Genomic DNA, 22,189 nt, shown 5'->3' with positions numbered 1-22,189 from the left:
CTTGAGAGAAGCAATGCGTTAATCTAACTTTTTCCCACTCTTATATAATATCAATAGGTTGGCTTTGGATATCTGCTGATGTGGATTACTTATGTTTAAGGATTGATTTTAAACTTTACTTTCCTAACTTTGTAAAATCAAATTGAGTAAATCTAAACTGTTACGTCACAACTGTTAAACTCAAAATATTGCAAGAAAGAAAGGAAAAGTTGTTGGTGTTTCAGGGATGATCTCTGACCTCTGCGCTATGTTACCATTGAGGAAGCTCCTGCTTCTCCTGCTGCAACAACATTTGTCTTAGTTAATAAAGAACAACAGTTGTGTGGTAGGTTGCAGAACACAGGGGGGGAATGGAAAGGGAACCTTTTTTGCCGGCTGTTCTAAATGAGTCCAAAAGGAATTGGCAAGGTGATCACAAACCAGGAGATGCACAACAAGGACTACAGGAACTATTGAGCAGGGAAGCACGCAGCTCTGAGAGACGACACTACAATGAGTAAGGGGAGACTGGGACAATATATACACGAGGCCGTGGGAAATACAGCGGGAACTAATCAGGGATAACGAGACAAGGGAAGATAAACTCAATACAAGACACAGGTGACCAAAACTACCAAAATAAAACTGGAAGTAACCAATAAAAATGACTGAACACAGAGATGGAGACTCAACAGGAGACACAGGGAAGCTGGGGGTAAACGCAAACTCCAGGAATGAAAAATCAAAGAAGTACAACAGAAAGAAGACTGCAAGAGGAGGTGAGGGTAAAACCTGAGAATAGAAACACCAAGCAAACCAAGAAACATATAGAAAATGTAAATAAACAAAACTCAAAGCCACCTTGACAAATAAAGCTGACTGGCTTGTTATCAGAATACCTTATTCAGCTTTTTGAGTCAGGACCAGACAGATATGCGATCCAGATGGAGGCTCAGAGCGAAGTGAAGTAAAACCACAGTTAAAGTTTTAAAAACATTCATTAAAGTTAATTCTTCTGGTTCTACTTACAAGTTTATCTTATACATTTTTCTTACTGGCAGTGAATCGATTGTTGGCCACGCAAAATAAAAGCACTGCTGGATTGTAATAGGTGATCTCAGTGAAACCATATACAGTCAGTGTCAGTTGGATACGGAAGGGAAGAGAGAGATTGAAGGGAAGGGAGATTATTAGAGAGGCAGAAGTAAAGGAAAGATGCGTTACACTGCAGTGCAATATGGAGGCGAAGCAGAAAGGGTAGCCGAGCAGGGATTTGGTGCAAGTAAGTGGGGAGGGGGATAAATGAGAGAAAGCAATAACGTGTCAGAAGAAGATGGGGAACAGAGTGAGAGGTGTTTGGATGTGGACCAGAGGAGGAGGAGAGGAGCAAGAAGGACAAAGTCAGCACAGTGTGAGGAGGAGGTCGAGAGGAACGGAGGTGAGATGGCCGGAAGCAGAACTGCAGCGCTGCATTTTCAAACATGCTTTGCAAGTCATACTGATGAAACCTGGTGTCATGTTCACAGCTGGTTACATCTGTGTTTGACACGTCACGGTGTCACGTGTTGTTCATGCAGACTCATGCTCACGCTGTCAGGCTTTGTGGGAACTTAAATACCTGTAATGACAAGTCTTTGAAGTAATCTGTGGCACAACCTGTTCAATATAACAACCAGCAAAAATCCCACCTGCACTTAATCATTTTCTGAGGGTGTGTTTGTGAGAAAAGCAGTTACTTAAAATAAAAGAGAGTTTCCTGTGTCATGTGACACACGGTGAAGATCTTTGTCTGCTATCTTATCTGCAAAAAAGGATAAAATATCCTCATCTGGACACGTTTGAATTCAGTATGGTGATGGTTTTTGTCAGGTTAGATAAAACTGAATAGGTTGGTCATTAAAACAAGAAGATATTTGTCACGTGGCACAATAATCAAATAAAATGATCCTCGAGTGGTTAGGCAGCGGGGAGGGAAACCTCTTTAACTCTGTGAGAAAACCGGTGTTTCTGTTTCATGTATTGAAATTTAATGTGTTGTTTTATGGGCAATAAATTGCATTTTTAATTGAAAGTTAGGAGCGATTAGCAGCCAGAAGTGCACTGATGTGCTGTAATTCTTAGTGCAGGTATCACTTTTCTTCATCTGTTCAGAGATGTGCATATCTCGGTTATCATGAGCAGTTACTGTCACCTCTATCAGCTCAATTTCAATTCAGTTCAGTTTTATTTATATAGCAGCAAATCATAACAACCATTTCCTCAAGGCGCTTTGTATTGTAAATTAAAGGCGCTACAATGATAAAGGCATTTGAATGTGACTGGAGTAGCAGAGGGATGACTGCATTTTATTTGATTTACAGATTGATGGATTCCTCTATTACAGCAGCAGAAGTAATAAACAATACTATGCTCAATACAGCAGAATAGTGCCATAAAATAGAGTAAATATCTCAAAAGGAACCACATAAAAAAAAAATTAAAAAAAATTAAAAGAGCAAAAAGCTCAATAAAATGCAGTGATGCTTAGTAGAAATAGAATAGAGCTGAAGCAATAATAAATTTGGCTATAAAGGCCGTCATGCTGGGGATTCTGTGATAAAGCAGTAAAGAGGAGTCCTGTGGGACAGCAACACCTTCATATGTTTGTGGCAGTGGCGCTAAACATACAGGATCAATAGGACGACCGATTTTTGCTGTGTCAACAGGTAGCATCCCCCCCACCCCTCAGTTGCATGTAGTGCAGTGAACTCTGCTAAATAGATCAATAGATGGTGAATCAAATCAAAAACATGTGGAATATGAATTGAAACAATGCAATTATTCAGAAATCTCAAACTTTTTTTTTTACAGTAGAAAGTAGACACGGTGAGACGTATCGTGGCAGCGACACGACTCAGAAAAATGTGCAGCATCCCGTCTTTATCAAAGGTTTACAAATGACAGCATTCTGTTTTTATGCTCTATTTTCAGTGTCCTGTTTTTTTTGAACTGGGGTTGTATGTATGATTAGCTCTCTTGAGTTATTATGGATGAGACTGAAACATCATCCACAGTCTGTGTATCCTCATAACTTTTATGGTCTCTTGAATACTTTGTGGTCCCCTTATTGGAGAATTGGCATCACAAGCAAAACATTGTTTCTTAAACAATGGAATTAAATCAAAGGTTGTGCATGTTAACATCAGTGCAAGCTTAAACTGACAACACAGGTGTAAAACTGAGCCCGTGCAGTCCCCCCCGGCCTTTATTCCAGCACCAGTCGAGCCGCAGATAAGATGGATGTGATTATTTGTTAGAACAGTAGAGCCCCTTGTTATCCTTCTCTCATACATGTATAATGCTCTAGTTTTGAGTTAGTATGGTAGGATTTCATGACTGTTTGAGTTTTGGTACACATCCTTCTTTGTGTTTTTGTTCCCGGCAGCTGGTTGGACTTGGTGGAATGTTTCCACGCTGAATATGTGACTCAGTGTACTGTGACTGGGTCACTTCCTGCTTGTTTTCTATTTTTCTCCTTTTAGTTATCTGTGTGGATGTTTTACATATTCTTTCTTCCTGAGTAGCAGATAAACCTTTTGTTACTCGTCGAGTTCAGCGCAGCGGTAAAACGGCCTCAAAGTTCCAAGAACCCATCAAGGTTGTTTAGTTGCAGCATTCCTCGCTTTTAGCTCTTCCCGTCTTTTTGTCTGGCTCTATTTTGCTTTGTGACGGCGAATGTGTGCAACAGACAAAAGATCCATTCAGTCGCTCTGCAGAGAGAAACACTGATTGATAACTCGGCACCAAGACAGCTACAGACTGTTGCAGGAGATGAGAGCGAAGCAGGGACTGTCTGAAAAAGAGAAACATTTGTTTTCTGTGACAGTGTTTGTTTTTGTTTGTTTGTTTGTTTTCCACAACGAGCCAACAAATCATAGATGCAGGATGTGTAACATGTAATGCAATCGTGCTGTTGGTTGTTGGTAAGTTTAGTTATTTTTCTTGGCTGTATGTGGATCTCTGATGGCGTTTGGCGGGATGGTCCAAAGAAACTGATCGTATACATTCATCTATGAATTTTCTAATGTTTAATAGAAATTCCGTTTACGAAGGAAAAAACAAATTAGTCCTTATTTTGGAGCAAATTCAACTTTTCAACATGTTTTTTTTTTTTCTTTTTTTTGTTTGTTTGTTTGTTTTTTCTTTATCGGACCTGACTGGTGATTCTACACATGTAGTTCTTAGTAACTGCAGTAAAACTACAGCTATGGTTGCTTTCCCATTCATTTAAATTGGCTGCAGAGGCAGTACAGGTATAGGTGGTGTACAGCAGCTCCTTTCAGTTCATTCTTTGTACCGTTTTGTATGAGCAGGGTGCTTTATTTTCAATTGTTCTGCATCCTCCAGCCATTTAATTATACTTCTAAGACATTAAATTATTCATTTAATACATTTTTTCTTTCTTAAAAAATATATGTGTATTTTGTGTGTGTGTGTGTGTGTGTGTGTGTGTGTGTGTATATACTAAAGATGTGAATTTGAGTTTGTTTTTACGTTTTTAAGCAGTTTTGATACAGGCCAGTTTAAATTCGACGTTTTATTATTTTTTCTGAATCTGCCTGAATCTGTTGTCTGTCTTGACTTCTTCACTGAAACAAGTTGTCACCTGCTTGTGTTTTATTGCAATAAATATGTGTCTGGCTGTGCGTGGACTTCATCCATCATCATAATTGCTGTTGCGTCTGGCTGTGCTGTCTCTGCCCGTCGAGGGTGTGCCGTCGCTCGGATGCACCCCTCCTGGGCTTAGACTCATTCCTGGAAGTACAGCCCCGATGATTTAAGAGGGAGGATGTCCTTTGTTACAGCTTTGCTTTCCTTTTCCTCTCGTGTTTCATAAATAGGTCAGTTTCCCACCCTAGTTAGCATCTAAGCTATGCTGTTAATGCTTTCAGAGGAACCCATTAACGACGTAGTTGTGGAGAAAGATAATAATGGAATTGATTTTTTTTTTAACAAGAACCTTTTACTAATCCGTAGTTATCAGAGTGTCAGAGACCAAAAATCGTCTTTTTTTTGTTCTCCATCGTTATCACATTATTGATTAACTGTTTCATGGCGAAAAAACCTCTAAAAATACGGAAGTACAGCTCCTTCCTCACACGATCCTGAGTGTTTGTCACGGTACTGGGTCACGGACTCAGTGCTTTGTGTTTATTGGTGATTCTAGCTATAATTATGGTTTTCTGCTAATGTTACGTCTTTAGTCCTTGGGTTGTGGTTTCTGTTTTGTATCATCTCTGCGGTTCAGGTTCCTGTGTTTCCACGTCTTAGTGTCTAGTCTGCGTCTTAGTTTCCTGTTTTACTTTGGTAGTCCTTGTCCCATGGTTATGGTTTCAGTTCTGCCTCCCCGTGTCTCGTCATTATCCCAGCAGTGTTTCCCTCCTGTCTCCCATTCCCTGATTACACCAGTATGTATTTAAGCCCTGTGTTTTTCCCTGCCCGTTGTCGTGTCCTCTGCGTTAGTTGTGTATTCATCAGTCCACGGGTGTAACTTTGTGCTGAACATTGGGGGGGGGGATCAAGATCTCTGTCTAAATAAATAAATCTGGGTAAATTCCCAGATGATTAAACATGCAGCTATTTAGCTCGTAATACCTGAAATGAGTAAAGAAAATCAACAGCCTACTTATGCAAGATAATTCATCGTTTTATTGGGGGGGTTATAATGGCTGTGTCTGATTATTGTGGGGGTCATAACTCCCCTAACCCCCCTGGAAATTACGCCCCTGCCTCAGTCGTCATGTTTTGTCAGGTTATGTCACGCCACGTCATGAACTCCTAGTTTAGATCATCCTTCCTAGTTTGAATGTTGTTTTTTTGTTTCTAGTGCTCGTCTTGTGTTTCTTTTTCATTTGCTGCCGGTGAATAAAAACTGTCGCCTTGAGTTAAATATTCCGTCTTGAGTCCTGCGCGTGGGTCCAACCACTGCCTGCCACACAGCTCACGGTGACAGTGTTACTGTCAAAGCGGGCAGTTGTTTCTTTAAGCCACCATTCAATTTATTTGACTTGTCTTTAATTCCTATTTTATTACAGTAAATATCAGGGATGCTGTTGAGTTTTATCCAGTCTGAACACTGAAACATGATCATGAAGTTACAGGAAGTCTTTGGTGCCCTCAGCAGATTTGGCATTTAGTTATGTTTACTCTGCTGCAGGACTTTGGTTAGGTCTCAGTACTAAAAGGCAACTATGTTCGTCAGCAAATTTACCTTTTGGAACGTTTAGCTAAATGATGCTAAAACACTGCACAGTATAGGAAAATAGCACTGTGGGTATAAAATGCTGTGAATCTGAAGGTGCTGTGTTTATTTTGTCTTGTGTATTTTCAGGCTCATGACAGATTTGGAGACTAGTTGAGTGAATAAAAACACTAACAATCCGATGCTGCTGATTTCAGAATGATATTCTGGTCTCCTCATCAGGTTTAACGGGGTTTAGACTGTTTAAGCATCAACAGTAGGACGTCCTGAGAGAGCTCGACCTTTCTGGATGAATTCAGGTTCTTATGTAAGCAGGTATTGTGTTGGAAGTAAAGAGAGACGAAGAAAAGAAATACTTTCTCATGCTGCCCCTCGTGGAGCAGGACTCTGATTGGGTGGCATTGTAGCTAGGGTTTCTGATGTTGCATGGGAAATGGATTTCGATTGGCCAAACACAGCCTCTTTGTTCTTCTTAACCCGTTATCTGATCAGATGTGCTGCAATCTGGTAATAACACAGAATTCAGTCATGCTGCTACTGCTGCTGCTGTTGTTGTTGTTGGCTTGTGTGAGGCTGGTTGTGCATGTTTTCTTAAGAAAAGTGTGCAGAAGCTTTCTCTGCACTGTATTGTGCTCTTTGTTGCAAAGGCTGCATAAAGGCTGATCAGTTTTAGATTAACTTTTTCACTTGTAGGACCGTTATTTATATTTGTCGGGGTGGAACTGTTGCAGTTATGTAACTGCATGGGTATGGGTGCCCCATAGAAATGCCAAAAAGATAAATGTGGTGGTTAATGCAGCATAATGGGCATTCACTGGACGTATTCACTGTTCACTCTGTCATTTCTGCGTGTGCCTGAATAGCTGAATAGCTTGGCAGCCTGCATACATTTGTCAATCTCTTAAGAGGCAGTTTTGAGACAAGCGTCACACAGCGCCGTTTCATTGCTGCTGATTGATGTAGCATAAATATCACGCTGTAGATTTAAAAAGGCTTAACTTGTGGGTCTGTGCCTAGATGTCTTCACAACCTAGCTGTTGATACTTCAATTTTTAAATGATTTTCATAAAGACACATGCATTAAATTAATGTAAGAAATTTTATATCATTTGCTTTTAACTGATTCTGTCAGTTTAAAACAAATTTCCACAGTAAATTGGATTTGCAAAAAATTAATTGCTGTATGAATGAAAGGTGAAACGTGGCTTGTAGTGAAAAATGCTTTGACATAATGTTTTTCCTCATAGCTGTTTTGTCAGTATCAGTCATCCCTGCAAACACTTTAATCCTCAGATTGTCTTTATTAATCATCAAAAGGAAACATATTTGTCACAGTTTTTCAGAAATTGATATCTGTAAAATCACTAAAGGATCGAGGAAAGCAGTGAGACTGTGGACTGTCATCTTGCACAGTCAAAGCAGATGATGTCACACTCGGTTACCTGGCTCATGAGGTGACGGTTATAAACAACAACCAGGATGTTGTGTGAAAAGTCCCCGGTGAACACAGCAGAGAGGCCAAGTGTGTTTGTGTTGCAAAGCAATAGATAATTGTTATTATTTGATTTTATTTTTGGTTTAACAGGCAGAGGCCCCTTTGACCAGTTAAATATAAACGCTCTTTAAGCTCACGTAAAAGTAGCTATTCAGTGTTTTAAGATAATGAGCAGCTTTTATTTTCCTTAGCATGAACTCTGATGTGAAAACTACAGTAAGCTACAATCAAAATCTCACTGGTGAAAGTCCAACAAGTGTCTTTAATCAAATTATGTTTATCACAAATTAAACGTGAAGAATAATGTGATTTCACCACCACCCAAACAGAATCTGTCTGCATGCAGTTCATATATTTCACCACAATCTTTGCTGGTTTCTTGTAAGTTGCAGACGATCAATAACAGCTGCAGCAGGCAGGGGTGAGTCTAAAGAGGGACACGGCGGTTTTTACTAATTATTTTGCACCTTTTAGATTATTAAACAGAAAATGTAATAGAAGTACAATTATTGCTTCAGCTACTCAGCAGTATGTAAAAGGAGTTTAGTTTTGTTCAGAGACTAGATTAACCCACAAAGTTGGCGACAATGGGAAGGAAGAACTCCCTTTTTAACAGGAAGAAATCTGGGAAAAACCAGGCTTAGAAGACTGATATATTTCATCACCGCTGCTTTCAGCAGTGAAATCCTGTTGTTATATGATGAACGCCCGCCTCCAAAGCAGACAACCCCAACTAAACCTGAGACCCTCCATTTTTTTGTTTTTAGAACTGAACAGGCTTCTTGTTTGAGAGATGAAATGTCTTCACACACGTGCTGAAGTCCAGGCACCGTCTTTTTCACACTCTTAGGAGTAGAAAAGAGATTCCTCACATGAATAGATCAATACTCACATGGGCTGCTCTCCTAAAGTTCATCATCTTCACAAGAATTCACAGCAACAGGTGATATGAACGAGACAGCTGTCTAATCTGAAGACACATTACAGTCTCGCCTACCTAACCCTGCAGATTATCTCATAAAACCAACTGGCTTTCCCTAACCTCGCCTGGAGTCTTTAACTGCGCATAGAGTCATTAATGTGACTCTGCTAACAGGAACCAGTGACAGCCTCAGATACATTGAAGGCTTCTTGGACCTGATACGTATATTATATGCAGAGATATGTGGAGTCTCGGAAGAAAGGAGCAGATTCTATGATGTTGTATACTTCACTTACCTTTCTGTTCCAGATGAGCGTTTGTATTCAACACTTAAAGAGAATACGCTGCAAGAAGATTAGACTTATTCTTTGGTGGTTTGTTGCGTCAGGTGTCTTTGTGTCGTCTCTGTTATGTAACAACAGGACATCATGTTGCTAAGCGTAGTAGTAATGAGATGTCAGGCTTCTGATTCTTACCACACAAACAAAACAAAATGCACTTTTCTGTTTGAAACGCACATAAAAGTGCATGATGAGTGTGTTTCATACGATACGCTGATTGAAAATCGTTCTTATATTAGTCCGTCAAGAAAAGGAAAATTACATGAAACTGTTTATGATAAAATGAAAAGCTGTGACGATTTTTAGTGCTGTAATGGTTTAGTTTAGGCTTTGGTTCAGAGCGGCAGCTAAGAAACGTCTTATTCTCTGTTTCAGTCGCTACAATTAATTTATGGCAAGTAGTCACAAAACAGGTATTTTTAATTAATGATGCCCTAAACAAACAACCGATGGTTTATATTTTCTGTCAGTCAGCTTCTTCTGATGGTCTGCGATTATAACTCGATTCAGTATCCTCGCTGTGATTTTTAAATGCAGTGAGGTGAACGTGGGCTCAGATCTTGGTCCATGTTGTTTGTTTACTTTGCTGTTTAATCCAGGAGGAATTTAAAGGCTTTTCCATCCTTCGCTATCACATGAAAGACAACTTCCACCCAGGCAGGTGCAGGTTCACATTCACTGTGGGGGGTTTTCACACCGTGACGAACAATAGTTTCCTTCCTGCTATAATTTATCAGTTCAAGATACTTTTTTTTTTTGTGCCTGTCCCGTTTGGTTCTTTTGCCATCAGAATTGTTGTCTAAAGGCAAAGAAAGATGCCCAACGGATTTACTTTACCAAATTGACCATCCCAGCCTTGCCGTAATGGTCCATTTGATTCACCTTTTACTGTTTATTTTATTTTCACTTACTGAATACGGGACAGACTTGACTGGGAGAAAGAAAGAGGGAAAGAGAAACAGCTGAGAAGAGGGACGGGGGAGAAGGGCAAAAGACAAAAACCAACAGAACGGGCAGAGAAAAAAAAAAAGTTCAAGATACTAAAAAAGAAAAGTCAGAAAATGTCATGATTTATACCTGCAGCACAGGTTAGTGGGAACCCATCACTTCTTTGTTCACAGCTTTGAGATAAATAGGTTGAGCTCCACTTGAGGTGAAATCCGAGTCCATCCCGACAGCAAATACCTCTGTTTAAAAGGTCAGATATCAAGAGAAGCATCACAGTTATTGCAGTGCCACCAAGTAAACCTGTCGCACAGTGCGAACACGTAGCTGTAGAGCTGCTGTGTGTCTTTGCCTCCATCGTGATCGTGACGCTCTCACCAGCATTTATATCTTCATCTTCTTATCCATGCAACTGTTAGCAGTGCAGCTTTCCAATATGCTAAAATGTGGCTTTTGCTTTTATCTTCAGATCTGATTTCCCACTTTTTTAGTCACAGGCGCACTTAATCTGAGATTGCGTACAGTACATATCAGTCTGGACTACACAAAGGATAGAAAGGTGGTTTATGAAACATTTCTACATAACTTGAGTAGAAAAATCCTATAAACAAATGATGGAGAAGCTTCCCAGCGTCTGAAACGATAAAGAGCATTAAAGCCTGTGTGAAATGTTGTTACTGCAAATAGAGCTGCATTTTACTTCCTCTGGGGAGGAAGTGGGAATCTGATGGAAAAATGACTTTCAGTGTATTTATTCACCTCAGTGCGGTGAGAATAGCATGAGGAAATACATCATTTTTGTGTAAATCTTCTGTAACGACACCTAATTTGGGAGTTACATGTATTGACATATAAAGACACCTTTATCTATAAAGTTTCATCAGCACGAACGCTGCTGGGCTGTAATTGAAAAATGACAGACTTGATGGAGTGCAAGGTAGTGCATACTTACCTGCAAACAAAAGCAAAGTAATATTTTTTTCCTTATTTGAAGATAAATTGCATGCTAGGTAAATGTGTGTTTGCACCAACAAATATAATCTGACAGCAAGAAGATGTGAGGGCCTCGTGGAGATTTGATCGTTTGAGGGGCAAGAGAAGGATGAAGGCTCAATCCTGTGTCTGTTATTTAGGGTGTGATGTGAATAAGGATGAGATCATAGTCCTGTTTAAGAGTCAGCTGTTTGGTGTGTTACTGGCTCTCACTGTTTCCACTGCATGTGTTTCTCTACAGCTACTGAAGCTGTTTTAATAGGATTACTTTACATTACTACAGTTTATTAAATGTTTTGGGAGACTCGCTGATCATTGGTGGAAACAACTGTGCATTGTGTTTTGTAGTTCCAGAACTCTAATTTCTCTTTTTACTACATTTTAACAACAAGTATGGTTGCAGTGGAGGATGCTGTCGAGTTTTTGGAGTAACAAAACCACATTAGGACTATTAATTTGATCGTCTGTGCATGGTTTTTGACCTTTTGTAATGCAGCTCTGGTTTCCCGTTACCTTCTCCTGAAAGTCTGTCATGTGGGGAAGAAACAAAAAATTGCTAATAGAAGTTTAATTTTTACTTATTAAACTGAAAGGGACAGACAAGCTTCTGTCACAGTGAAAAGAAAGAGACGGCAAAACCTAGAAGCTGATCACTAAAAGAGCAAGTCAAGAAGGTTAAATGATTAAAAACACCCTCCTCTTCACTGAGCAGGATTTAGCAGTCAGCAGCAGACTGCAGAGTCGCTCTGGCTCTCCTCCCTCTGGCCTTAAGTACTCCTGGTCTAATTGCAGACTACAGACATTTGCTCAGAAGGGAGGCTGAAGAGAAGAAAGCAAGACATGCAGGAACTACCCCTGAGCTCAACCAACCCAAAACAAAGAGACCATTGCAGAGCTGCTTTACACAGAGCTGCTTTACACAGTGCTCACTGTTTTCATGCAGCAGACTTTGTTCTTACATTATGTCCTCTATTTTTCTCATGTCTAACATTAGTTAAGCTAGCAACAAAAAAAGAAGCTAGGTGTGTTTAGGCTTTACTAGAAGAAAAGTGGCTTGAGAACAAATAAACACACTCATCTGTTCCTGTTGTTTCATAAATTACTCGAACATTAAAGTTTAAACACAGTGTGAGCCCTGTTAGCTGTGTTAGGATGCTCCTGTTGCTGGGTGGATGCTTCCATTAAAGACTAAAAGTAAACACAGAATCTAAATTTTCAGTTATGGGGAGTTCATCAAGACTCTTGTTTGCTTTGGGAAAGGAAAACTTCAGTCACTGGTTTGTTATTGCTTTCCCTGGAGGGGCTTTACAGTGATTGGTTTTGGGACTTTGGGGTTAGCTGATCCCGTGTATTACAAGCTAATGAAAGCTCTGATGCTCCTTGAAGGACGAGGTTTTTGTAAATGATTGTGGTTTAAGCCATTCAATACTTTAACTGTACTTATATTGTATGGTATACAGTATTATGGTATGCTGTAAATACTATATGGTAACTTTACAGAAATATGTGATTTTTTTTTTTTTTGAACTTCTGTGCAAGATGTAACAACGCACTAACAGTAAGAGCTAAGTCTTCAGCTAAGAAAACCATATGTCGTTTATTTATTCATTAATCTGAGAGAACTGAAATGCAGTTTGTGAAGGGCAGGAGAAGATTTGTGCCTCAAGACACTGAAAGGGACATTTTAACAGTTTGTTTTACTCAAACTGAAAGCTCATTGCTGTGGTTTCCATTTGATCTCAACCATTCGGCCAAGAAATTGCTCAAGAAAGAAGAAACATCTATGGAATAGAAGTTGATTTATCACATTATACCTGGGCAGATTGTCCGTGGATATCTTGATGGTGTCGGATATGAGGACAGAATATCACCATAATATTGGTGGAGCTGCTAGTAAAAAGCATGCAGCTGGCTGCGGTACATAGGGTACCAAAGTCCTGGTACCCTAACTGCCTCTGATGTTACCTACTAACTGAAAACTCTGCTCTGATGTCCCATGTTTAACAAGGACACCAAACACCAATAAAACAGCCTTTTTTTTTCCAGCTCTTTTTTTTTTTTTTTTTTTTTTTTTGTGGTCTAATAAGTTATGATTTTATCTAACACCGTTTCACTGGCTTTTTTTTTACAACCTTGTAGCCTCAACCCCTGTGTGTGCATGTGCGCGTGCGTGTATTTGCCTGCTTTCCTAACTTCTTTTGTCTTTGTGTTTTCCAGATGTATCACTCTGACCATGGTGTAGACTTCCCTGACCTCTCCTTCCAAATCCCTGGCTGCCCTGCAGAGAGAGGCCCAGCAAACAGAGTGTGAATACAACTGCCAACACACCTCGTTTCAGCCTCCCCCCCTCACCCGTACAGGGCCTCGCTCAGCTGCTGCAGCTCCAGTCCCTCCCTCGCTCCTCATAGGCCATGGACAGCCCTCCTAAACTGTCTGGTGAGACGCTGATTGTGCACCACATTCCCCTGGTGCACTGTCAGGTGTCGAGTAGGCGGCAGGGTGGCTGCGGGAGCTCAATGAAGAGGACCAACCCTTTTAGCCCACCAGAGAACCTGGGCTTGAGTCGCACCACTTCCCTTCCGGAGAGAGACGTCCTCCAGAGAGAAGCTCTCCTCTACAGCAGCCTGATCCAGACCTCTAGTGGCTCCTGGTCCTCCCACAATGGAGGAAGAGAAAGAAAGGGTGGCGGGAGAGGCGGCAGCACAGCCAGCGATGATTCATCATTTGCCTCGAGCAATTCGGAGGACCAGCTGATTACAGCGCACACATTACCCAGAGCCAAACCGAGGAACAGGAATCCATTCCGTCAAAATCCTTTTCTGCTGAATACCGAAGAGGACGAGGATGACGAAGGGGAAGAAGATGACGGTGACAACCTCAGTGGTTACCTTGAAGACTCTTCCTTTCACCTTCACAGTGACGCTCACTCTGCTCTCAGTGACGGTTTGACTTCCTTCCATTTGCACGACCTTGGTTTTGCTCCCCAGCCCTTCCTCCTTCACAGCTCAGTGGGAGGAAGTAGTGGGGAGTCCCTGAGAGGTGGCGCCTCGGATCTTTCAAACCACCTAGAAGACCTCGAAATTTTGGAACTTGCCAGTCAACGGCGCCATGGAAGCAGTGGCTCCAACATGTCGATGGACTGCGGAGATCAAGATTGGGGTGATGACGACGAAGAAGACGAAGATCATCCGATGAGGTGTGGGAGAAGCAGCAAGACAGGCTCCTACTCTTCCAGCTCTTCCACCCAGCACTGCTCCTGCTGTACTCTCTCCCAGAATTACCCTCGGCACTTCCCCGAGGCGTTCTCCGAGCCGTTCTTAGAGTGCCAGCAAGGCTACGGCAGCGACTCCTCCTGCAACAGCTCCGATGGTGTGCTCGTCAACTTCAGTGCCATCTACAACAAGATGAACAACAGCGTCCCAGAGAAGCCACCAGTGTCCGGTCCCACCAACCTCAACAGCTCCACCGACCACTCCTGCACCTCATCTGCTTCCGATCTACCAGGAAACCGAGACTCAACTGGAGGGGCTTTCTATTTGGACCTTCACACTTCTCCAACCGAACCTCCCCTATCTCAACAACTTGGAAACACATTCCCTCTCATCCGTGAACCACGCCTGTCCTCTTCCTCCACCTGTTCCTGCTCAGTGGAGCACCAGGGGGCTCTTGACCTCGATGCCAACTGCAACTCCTACCACCCTCCTCACGCAGGGTCCTCTGGCGACCTCGCTTCTTGTCTCCAGAGTCAGGCACGACTGGTCGTCGCCACCCAGAACTACTACAAACTGGTCACGTGCGACCTTTCGTCGCAGTCGTCCCCGAGTCCCGCGGGCTCCTCGGTTCACAGTTGCTCAGACGAACACAGCAAAGGCAGCCCCACCCCGACTCAGCCGAGTGAGTACTTCCTCTTCAGGCAGCAAGCTTACGAGGAAGGAGTGGAGGAAGAGGATGAAGAGGGAGAGACATCTAGGGTGAGTGGAGAATCCGGCCTCTGTAGTTTCAACAGTTCCTAATCCTTTTCAGGATACACTGCATGCAAAGGTCCACACGAGAGTGGAAATGCAGTCCACTAGAAGTGCGACCAAAGGGTCAAAGTTCATCAGCTATTTTGTGATGTAAAATTGTAACACTGACAAAACTAAAATGTCACATTGGGCTCCATTTGATATAATATGATTATAATCGAATATGATCAGTGACAGTTTTGTTTTCCTATTTATTATGTGTAAAGGTAAATACACTGATTTACTGAATAACTGCAGCACTTAACTGTGAATAAGGATTTATGATGATAAAGAATCTATAATCCAAGTCGAATGTAAAAGATCTAGTCTTTGATTTATCCTCCACTGAATCTGTGTTTGATGTTTTTAGTTAAGTAAAGGTCAGTTTAATTACGTTACACAAACAAGTGATTATGATGTAATGTTTATTAATTGTCTCTCCCCTCCAACTGGTTGTGGCAGATAGCTGCACCTTCTCAGTCTTGTTCTGCTGGAGGTTTCTTCCTGTTAAAGGGAAGTTTTTCCTTCCCACTGTCGCCAAAGTGCTTGTTCATAGAGGGTCGTCTGATTGTTGGGGTTGTAAAGGCTTTGAACTTATAATATGAAGCACTTCGCGGTGACTGTTGTTGTTATTTATGTAGCTAAAACTAAATTGGTCAGTGAAGCAAGACCAAATCAACAACAGAGACAGAAATTACATCTGACTCAACAGAAAAGGCAAAATGGGGAGAAGAAACATAAAGAGCTCCTAAACTGTAAATTAAACTGAAACAGTGAAACCTTTAAATAGCAGTAACACTGGTATTAGTCTGGCACTGGCTCGTTTTAGACACTAGCCACCGTCTGCAGTTATCTGCTCATGTCTGAGGATTATTTTAGCACTTATGTAGACTGAAGGGTATTAATATCAGTCGGTAACAGTGCCACTGCCACTGTGTCAAAGCAAATCTGGATTAGTCAGTTTAAGCCTTTGGTTTGGTTTTAATTTGACCTCTTAACCACAGCTAGTAATGTGTTTTATTTTATAATCTCTTGGAAAAAGTTTAACTTTCAGTCTTTTCTTTTCATATTCCTCGTTATTCAGCAGGATGATGATGATGATAATGACAATGATGAGGATGAGGAGAAGAGGAAGAATCAGCAGGGAGCTAAAGCTGGTCCTGTGATTGAAGGCCAGGTGTATGTCAACATTTCTCCTCCTCTGTCTGGTCGGGGCGTTATTGGAGCGTCTGCAGGAAGCCGTCCACGTTCTCGCAGCTACGATCGCAACCTGGACAAGTCTCCGTCTCCACGGCTCGGCTCGCTGGAGCGGATGCTGAGCTGCCCCGTCCGGCTCAGCGAGGGCGCTGCCGCGACCCCACCTCCTCCTCCGAGGGTCACCTCCTTCGCAGAGATAGCTAGAAGCAAACGAAGAAATGGAGGAGCGGGTGGATCGCCCTCGGTGAAGGCTGCTTCAGACGCCGTCTCCTCTCACTCGCACTCCTCAGTGGACTTTTCTCCGATCCTGGAGCAGCGTGTCGAGGCTGACAGTCAGGCCCTGTCGCCTGTGCCCTTTACCAGATGTTACAGTCAAGGCAGCATAGAGCGACACCTGGAAGGGGGGAGAGAAACCCGGGCCAAGGCAGAAGGTACACCACCTCTTACACTGCACAACAACAGTGTAAACCTCATTTATTCCTTCATTTAGGTTGCAAAGGGACAGAGGAGCTTAAACTGACAGTTTTTACACTTAGAGAATTTCCCATCTACATATCCGCCTCGAGCACATTAGCATTCATTTGTTCTCCTTCTGTCTACCTAATGAATGGAAGATACATAGTTTCCTTTGAACTAGGGCTGCTCAATTAATCGAATTTTAATCACGATTACGATCTGGGCTTTCAACGATCATTAAAAATGACTGAGCCGATTATTAGCCCCTCCTTCATTTATCCGCGACACCTTAAAGGCCGGTCCGTGAAAATATTGTCGGGCATAAACCGGTCCGTGGCGCAAAAAAGGGTGGAGACCGCTGATTAAGAGGACCCGAGGGAAGCGTGGAAAGCTAAGCAGAAATTATTTGGAGAGGAGAGTGACTGCCGTTGGTTGAAAAGAGTTTAAAAAAAAAAAAAAAACTTCAGTGGTGTTGCACACTATTTTATATTATTTTTTAAAGTCATTGAAGCCGGTCAGAGCAGCACGCTCCGTTTTGTGTAACTATTTTTAAATCCCTGTAGAACCGGAACCGTGTAAGCTAGCGCAATAATTTGTTTTGCATATGAAACTGGAGGAGTTGTACTAACATCTGATGCCATCAGCTTGTCCTCGGTCACGGTTTCCTTCCACATAAAGCTTTGCAAAAATTGCATAAAAAGCGCTTGCAGGAACAAAAACATAATATTCCAGAAACACGCTTTGCCGATCCGATCAGCTGTTCATAACACTTCCCACAGTGAAACAGACGTCGGCGTGAACTATCACATGTCGGCCATTTCCTCCCCGAAACCGGAAGTGACGTCATTTTCGCGGAAATGTAGTTTTTTACTTGTAGGCCTTAAAAGCCTATACTGGTCATGTTTGACTTTTCTGAATAGTTTCTGGGATGCTTAGAACTCGAATTGCACTGCTGGAAATAGTTTATTTTGATGCACGTGCTGTTTTCTTTGCAAATTTGCATCATAGGATTGTTTTTTTGTTTTTCCTGCAGTATATAAAAATTGCTGTATCTCCAAAATAAAACTATGAAGACGCTCAAAATAAATTTCCTGTTGTTGTAAACTATTTTTTGCAACTTTTTTGTATGTAAAGTTTTGAGGGATAAACCTCTTAAATTTCTCCAAGTAGAAATGTATGTAAAAAAAAAAAAAAAATTAAAAAAAAAAACGATTTTCAATTTTTTTGTAGTTTATTGCACTTTTTTGCAATTAATGTAGTTACTATGGACTTAATGCATACATATTATTAAAATATGGGCTATAACAGTTGTATAGCAACTTGAAATGCTCCCACAAATGGCACTACAACATGTAAAAAAATAATATAAGCTCTGGTGGACTTGGTTCTATAGTAGGTCTTAAAGGGTTAAATAAATATCGTCAAATAATCGAGATCTCAATTTCAGTGAAAATAATCGTGATTATCATTTTTGCCATAATCGAGCAGCCCTACTTTGAACTAATCTGGGCTCTGCAAACTCCAGTGGAAAGTTTTTGGTTTGATAAAAGCTGATGTCACGCAATAATGACATATAAACGCAACATGTTTGGGAAGTTCCCCCTGCACCCTGAGCCAATAGCAGCATCACGAAGGTATGAATCATGTGATCAAGCCCTGACTGTGAGTTCGTTATAAGGGAAAGAAAGAAAGTTGTTTTAAAAATCAGAAACAGTTAAAACCTTTCATTCAATTGTAAATATGCTGACATTTTTACATACTTTATAGACTTACTTTAAACAGCAGATCATCAAATGTGAACAAATGTTGAGGTAATATCCCTCAGGTGTGGACAGGCATTTTGTTCGGCCGTGTTTTTTCACTTTTTGGGTGTAAGATTGCGCCCCTGAACAAGCAGGCTGGTGTGTGTGTGTGTGTGTGTGTGTGTGTGTGTGTGTGTGTGTGTGTGTGTGTGTGTGTGTGTGTGTGTGTGTGTGTGTGCGCTCTGCTTTAGATGGAATGAAGGGTTGAAGTGGGCCAAGCGTGCTCAGAATAACAAACAGGTGAGAGAGGAGAGATAGATGCAGTGAAACACCCGCCCCCCACAGAGCTCTGCATCAGCTTGCTGAGCTGTGTGTGTGTGTGGCTTGTATATTTGCATATCCGTGCATGTTTGTGCCATCCTTCCTAAAACAAGTGCTCGTAGATAGAAACCTCTGTGTCATCGCTCTCAATCAATTCTATTTCTGAAACTTCTAATGAAGTTTGTGTTTGAATGTGATGCCTTTCAGCTCCCTTTCATTTGGCTTAACAGATCAGTTATTCTCAGAAACCTCAACACAAACCTCCATCTGTAGCACTGGATTATTTTCCAGAATTGAGAGATGTGAGGAATCTGACGGAGGAGTTTCTACTGGTGTCAAGTGTTTTTTGGCTTGTTGAACTTGAAATGGTACCCACATCACCTTCTCAGCCAACCTTAGTCACTTATGACTAAGATGTCACTGTATTCCTGCACAATCCTGTTTTGCCTTTGTTTGTGCCTGAAAACAGATCAATTCTGCTTAATTTGGATGTATTTAGCACAGTATGCTGGTTGTTACAAGTACACGTGGAGTTTTAGGCGTAATTCTTGCAGACTAAATCAGGAATTAAAAAAAAAAAGATGGATTTGGAATCAATGAAAGCACTCTGTACTGTACAATTAGGTGGACAGAAATCATTTGAAGTTGAAACATCTGCATCTGTGAATGAAAATAAAGGAGAGTAAAGCCGTTAACATATCGCATTATGGAAAAGTTTTCAGCCAACCCTCATTCCTGTATATTTTGCAGGGATAAAAAGAAACGGGTGCAGATATAAGATGCATGGAAATACAGCATCAAGACAAAAATAGAGTTTGTACAATTCTAACAAGCTTGAAAGTCAATATTTGGTATGACCACGTTTATTCTCTCTCGGGCAAGTTCAGGAGTAGCTCTCCAAGCTTCTTGAAGGACATTCGGAGCTCTTCTTTGGATGTCGGCTGTTTTTTGCTCTGCTCTCTGTCGTGATACGGCTTCAGTAATGTTGACGTCCGGTCCCAGTGTTCTGTTTTGTGGTTTTCTCTCCAGGTATGCTTTGACCTGCCCTTTGGGTCCGTACAACCTGTTGCCACTGGTTTTCAGTCCAGTTCTTACCTCAGCCTTTTCTTCCAGTTTGCCTTCCTTAAGAACGGCTTCTTGACAGCCATCCTTTCACTGAGACCATTTCTGATGAGGCTTCAGTGAACAGTAGATGGATCGAGGCTCAAGGGCCAGATGCATCTCTCAGGTCCTGTTTCAGGTTTTTGCTGGATTTATTTCCTATTTCTTGAGGACATGATTTTCAGATGCTGTTCGTCTGCTGCGGATAGTTTCTTGTAAGCCTGCCACTTCTTCTTTTTTTGTCCTCTTCTTGTCCAGTTTCTTCAGATTGTGTAAAGACACGCCAGTTTCTCAGAGCTAATAACTTTTTGGGAATCAGCTTGTTGGTGCAAAAATACTTCAGACTGTGTTAACTTTTCAATTTTTTTAGATTGAACTGAGAAATGTGGTCAAATGATGTGTGTTTGCAACAGGCTGTTAGTAACAAAGTGCTTAAAGGTTTTTCTTCTTTCAGCTCCTCCTTTTAGGGATCGCCACAACAGCTCATCCTACACCTGACGTCCTCTGCTGTCACACCAGCCCTCTGCAATAAAGTGACTAAATATACAATTACAACACTGGTTCAGGCTCGAATGATTCATAAATGAGCATTAAGTAGCTTAACAAACAAAAAATCTAAAGAGAAACTAACTGAAAATTAGAGAAATAGAAGTGGAATGTCCAAAGAAAACTACCTGCAGAAAACCCAGAGAGCTAATGCTCATTTTTAAAAGATCACGAGTGTCCTTGGAAGCAAAAAAAGTAAAATGAGGGATGGGCCAAGACTTTTGTACAGTACTGTACACTAAATGGATAGACTGTGCATTAGATAACTGTCTGTACTTGGTAATTTAATGTTAAAATAAAGATTATTGTCAAAGAGTAGCACAAATACAGTGTTGGACTGAGGTGGATGGATGGATTTAAGTAAAATCAGAAAGTTTTCAGCCACTAACTCTGACTCGTTAGGGTTTCAGGTACTTTTAAACTGTGCAAGATAACTTATTTCTATGAATTAAGTCACTAACCCATCAGTTTCTGTACATATAAGAACAGTGACCGTCGTCAGCTCAGTCTCAGCTGCTCGCTGTTTGTCTGCTTAGGTAAATACACAAACACATGCTTGGGATTCCTGTGGAATAAGACCAAGGAGGGTAAAGAGCACTGGGAGAGTGATATCCCAGGAAGCCCCAGCTGTCGCCTTTTATAGTTGTAGACCGGCTGGCGTACGGAGAGAAATCAGCCTCAAATGTGTCACAGATGTGTGTGTGATTTGTGGGTATTCACAAATATGTGCTCTGATCTACACACGTTTGAAGACGCGTTACAAAAACATATTTGGAAACCTTCAGTGATCAGTACCTGTAGTAATGATGCACAAACGTTTGAGGTTTGATTGTTAAATGATGAGCTTCCGTTTGTGCATGCACAGTTTTGAGGCACTTTTCGCACAGATTCACAAATGTATGCTGCATTCAAGTGCTAGTGGAAAACTGGGTCATCCGAACATCATTTGAGGAACATAAAAAAATCTTTTTAATTTGGACTTGTATGATCTTTTAATAATTACAAACAGACTTCTGCCTTCGGCTGAGTGTTTAACAAGGTTTCTTGGAATTAAAGAGAAATGCTCTCTGGGTTTCGTCCTGCTCTGCTGCGCCATAATACATGAAAACATACGGCGTGCTACAACCAGCCTGTGGGCCGCACTTCAACTACATTTTTACATTAGAGCATTCAACACCGGAAGATCATCTAACAGCTGATTTTTCTGTTACGTTACAGCTAAATCACAATAATGAATATTGTCTTTACTTGAGGGTATAATTAAAATAGTCCTTGTAGACTTTTATGCACAAAACGGAAAGGTTGCATTTCTTTCCTTCTACCTGCAGGAACAACCTAGAACACGTCACCTCACCAGATTTACTGAGTATAGATGAAAGTAGTGATTGAAACAGATTGTATTTCACGTCTTTAAGCCCTTCAGCTGGGAAGTGAAACCGAGGATTTATTGATAATTTAGAAGGCGAGGGGAAATTTGGTAAAGGATCATCCCAAAGAATAGAGGCACGTTCCTCCCTTAGTTTGTAACGTTGTGTCTATAAAGGCCGTGATAATTTAAGGCTGTAATGAAAGGCTGTGCAGAATCTCAGCACATATATTATTCATTAGACTTCACTTCAGTCAGCTGTGTTGTTTCACCGCAGTACAGTACAGGCTTCAGTAAAAGCCTCTGGGAGACAGCTTGCTCACTAATGATGCTAACATAAAGCAGAGAGCTGCAAAGGAAAAGCTTCGGCTGTCTAATGGATTCATCTGTGAAACAGGAGAAGAGCTGAAGAGAAAAACAGGCAGAGAGGAAGAAGAATGAAGTTGGGAGAGGCCAGTTAGCGAGAAAAGAAATGAGTCCAATTAGAAGGATGACAGAGCAGATCCAGAGTCGGAGAATGAGGGCTTCTCTTCTCCATCC

At 41.3% G+C, this 22,189-nt stretch overlaps 1 protein-coding gene across 6 annotated transcripts in view; it reads left to right on the top strand.

The window, feature by feature from the left end:
- rusc2 (RUN and SH3 domain containing 2) overlaps positions 1-22,189 on the top strand; it is a 41,721-nt gene that overhangs the window by 6,830 nt on the left and 12,702 nt on the right. For 5 of the 6 annotated variants that reach the window (XM_085295554.1, XM_085295553.1, XM_085295550.1 and 2 more), the window contains 2 exons: positions 13,134-14,887; positions 16,005-16,548. In XM_085295554.1, coding sequence (XP_085151680.1) covers positions 13,328-14,887; positions 16,005-16,548 — 2,104 coding nt within the window. In that variant the 5' untranslated portion in view covers positions 13,134-13,327. The remainder of the gene's footprint in view (positions 1-13,133; positions 14,888-16,004; positions 16,549-22,189) is intronic. The other variant, XM_085295551.1, reaches the window with a different exon arrangement.

Source organism: Mchenga conophoros, linkage group LG12, assembly GCF_057382185.1.
Source record: "Mchenga conophoros isolate Kocher_MC1m ecotype Shallow Benthic linkage group LG12, M_conophoros_male_GT1.1, whole genome shotgun sequence".
Taxonomy (NCBI): domain Eukaryota; kingdom Metazoa; phylum Chordata; class Actinopteri; order Cichliformes; family Cichlidae; genus Mchenga; species Mchenga conophoros.
The sequence above is the reverse complement of the archived record's forward strand: the minus strand, read 5'-3'. Positions and strand labels throughout refer to the sequence as shown.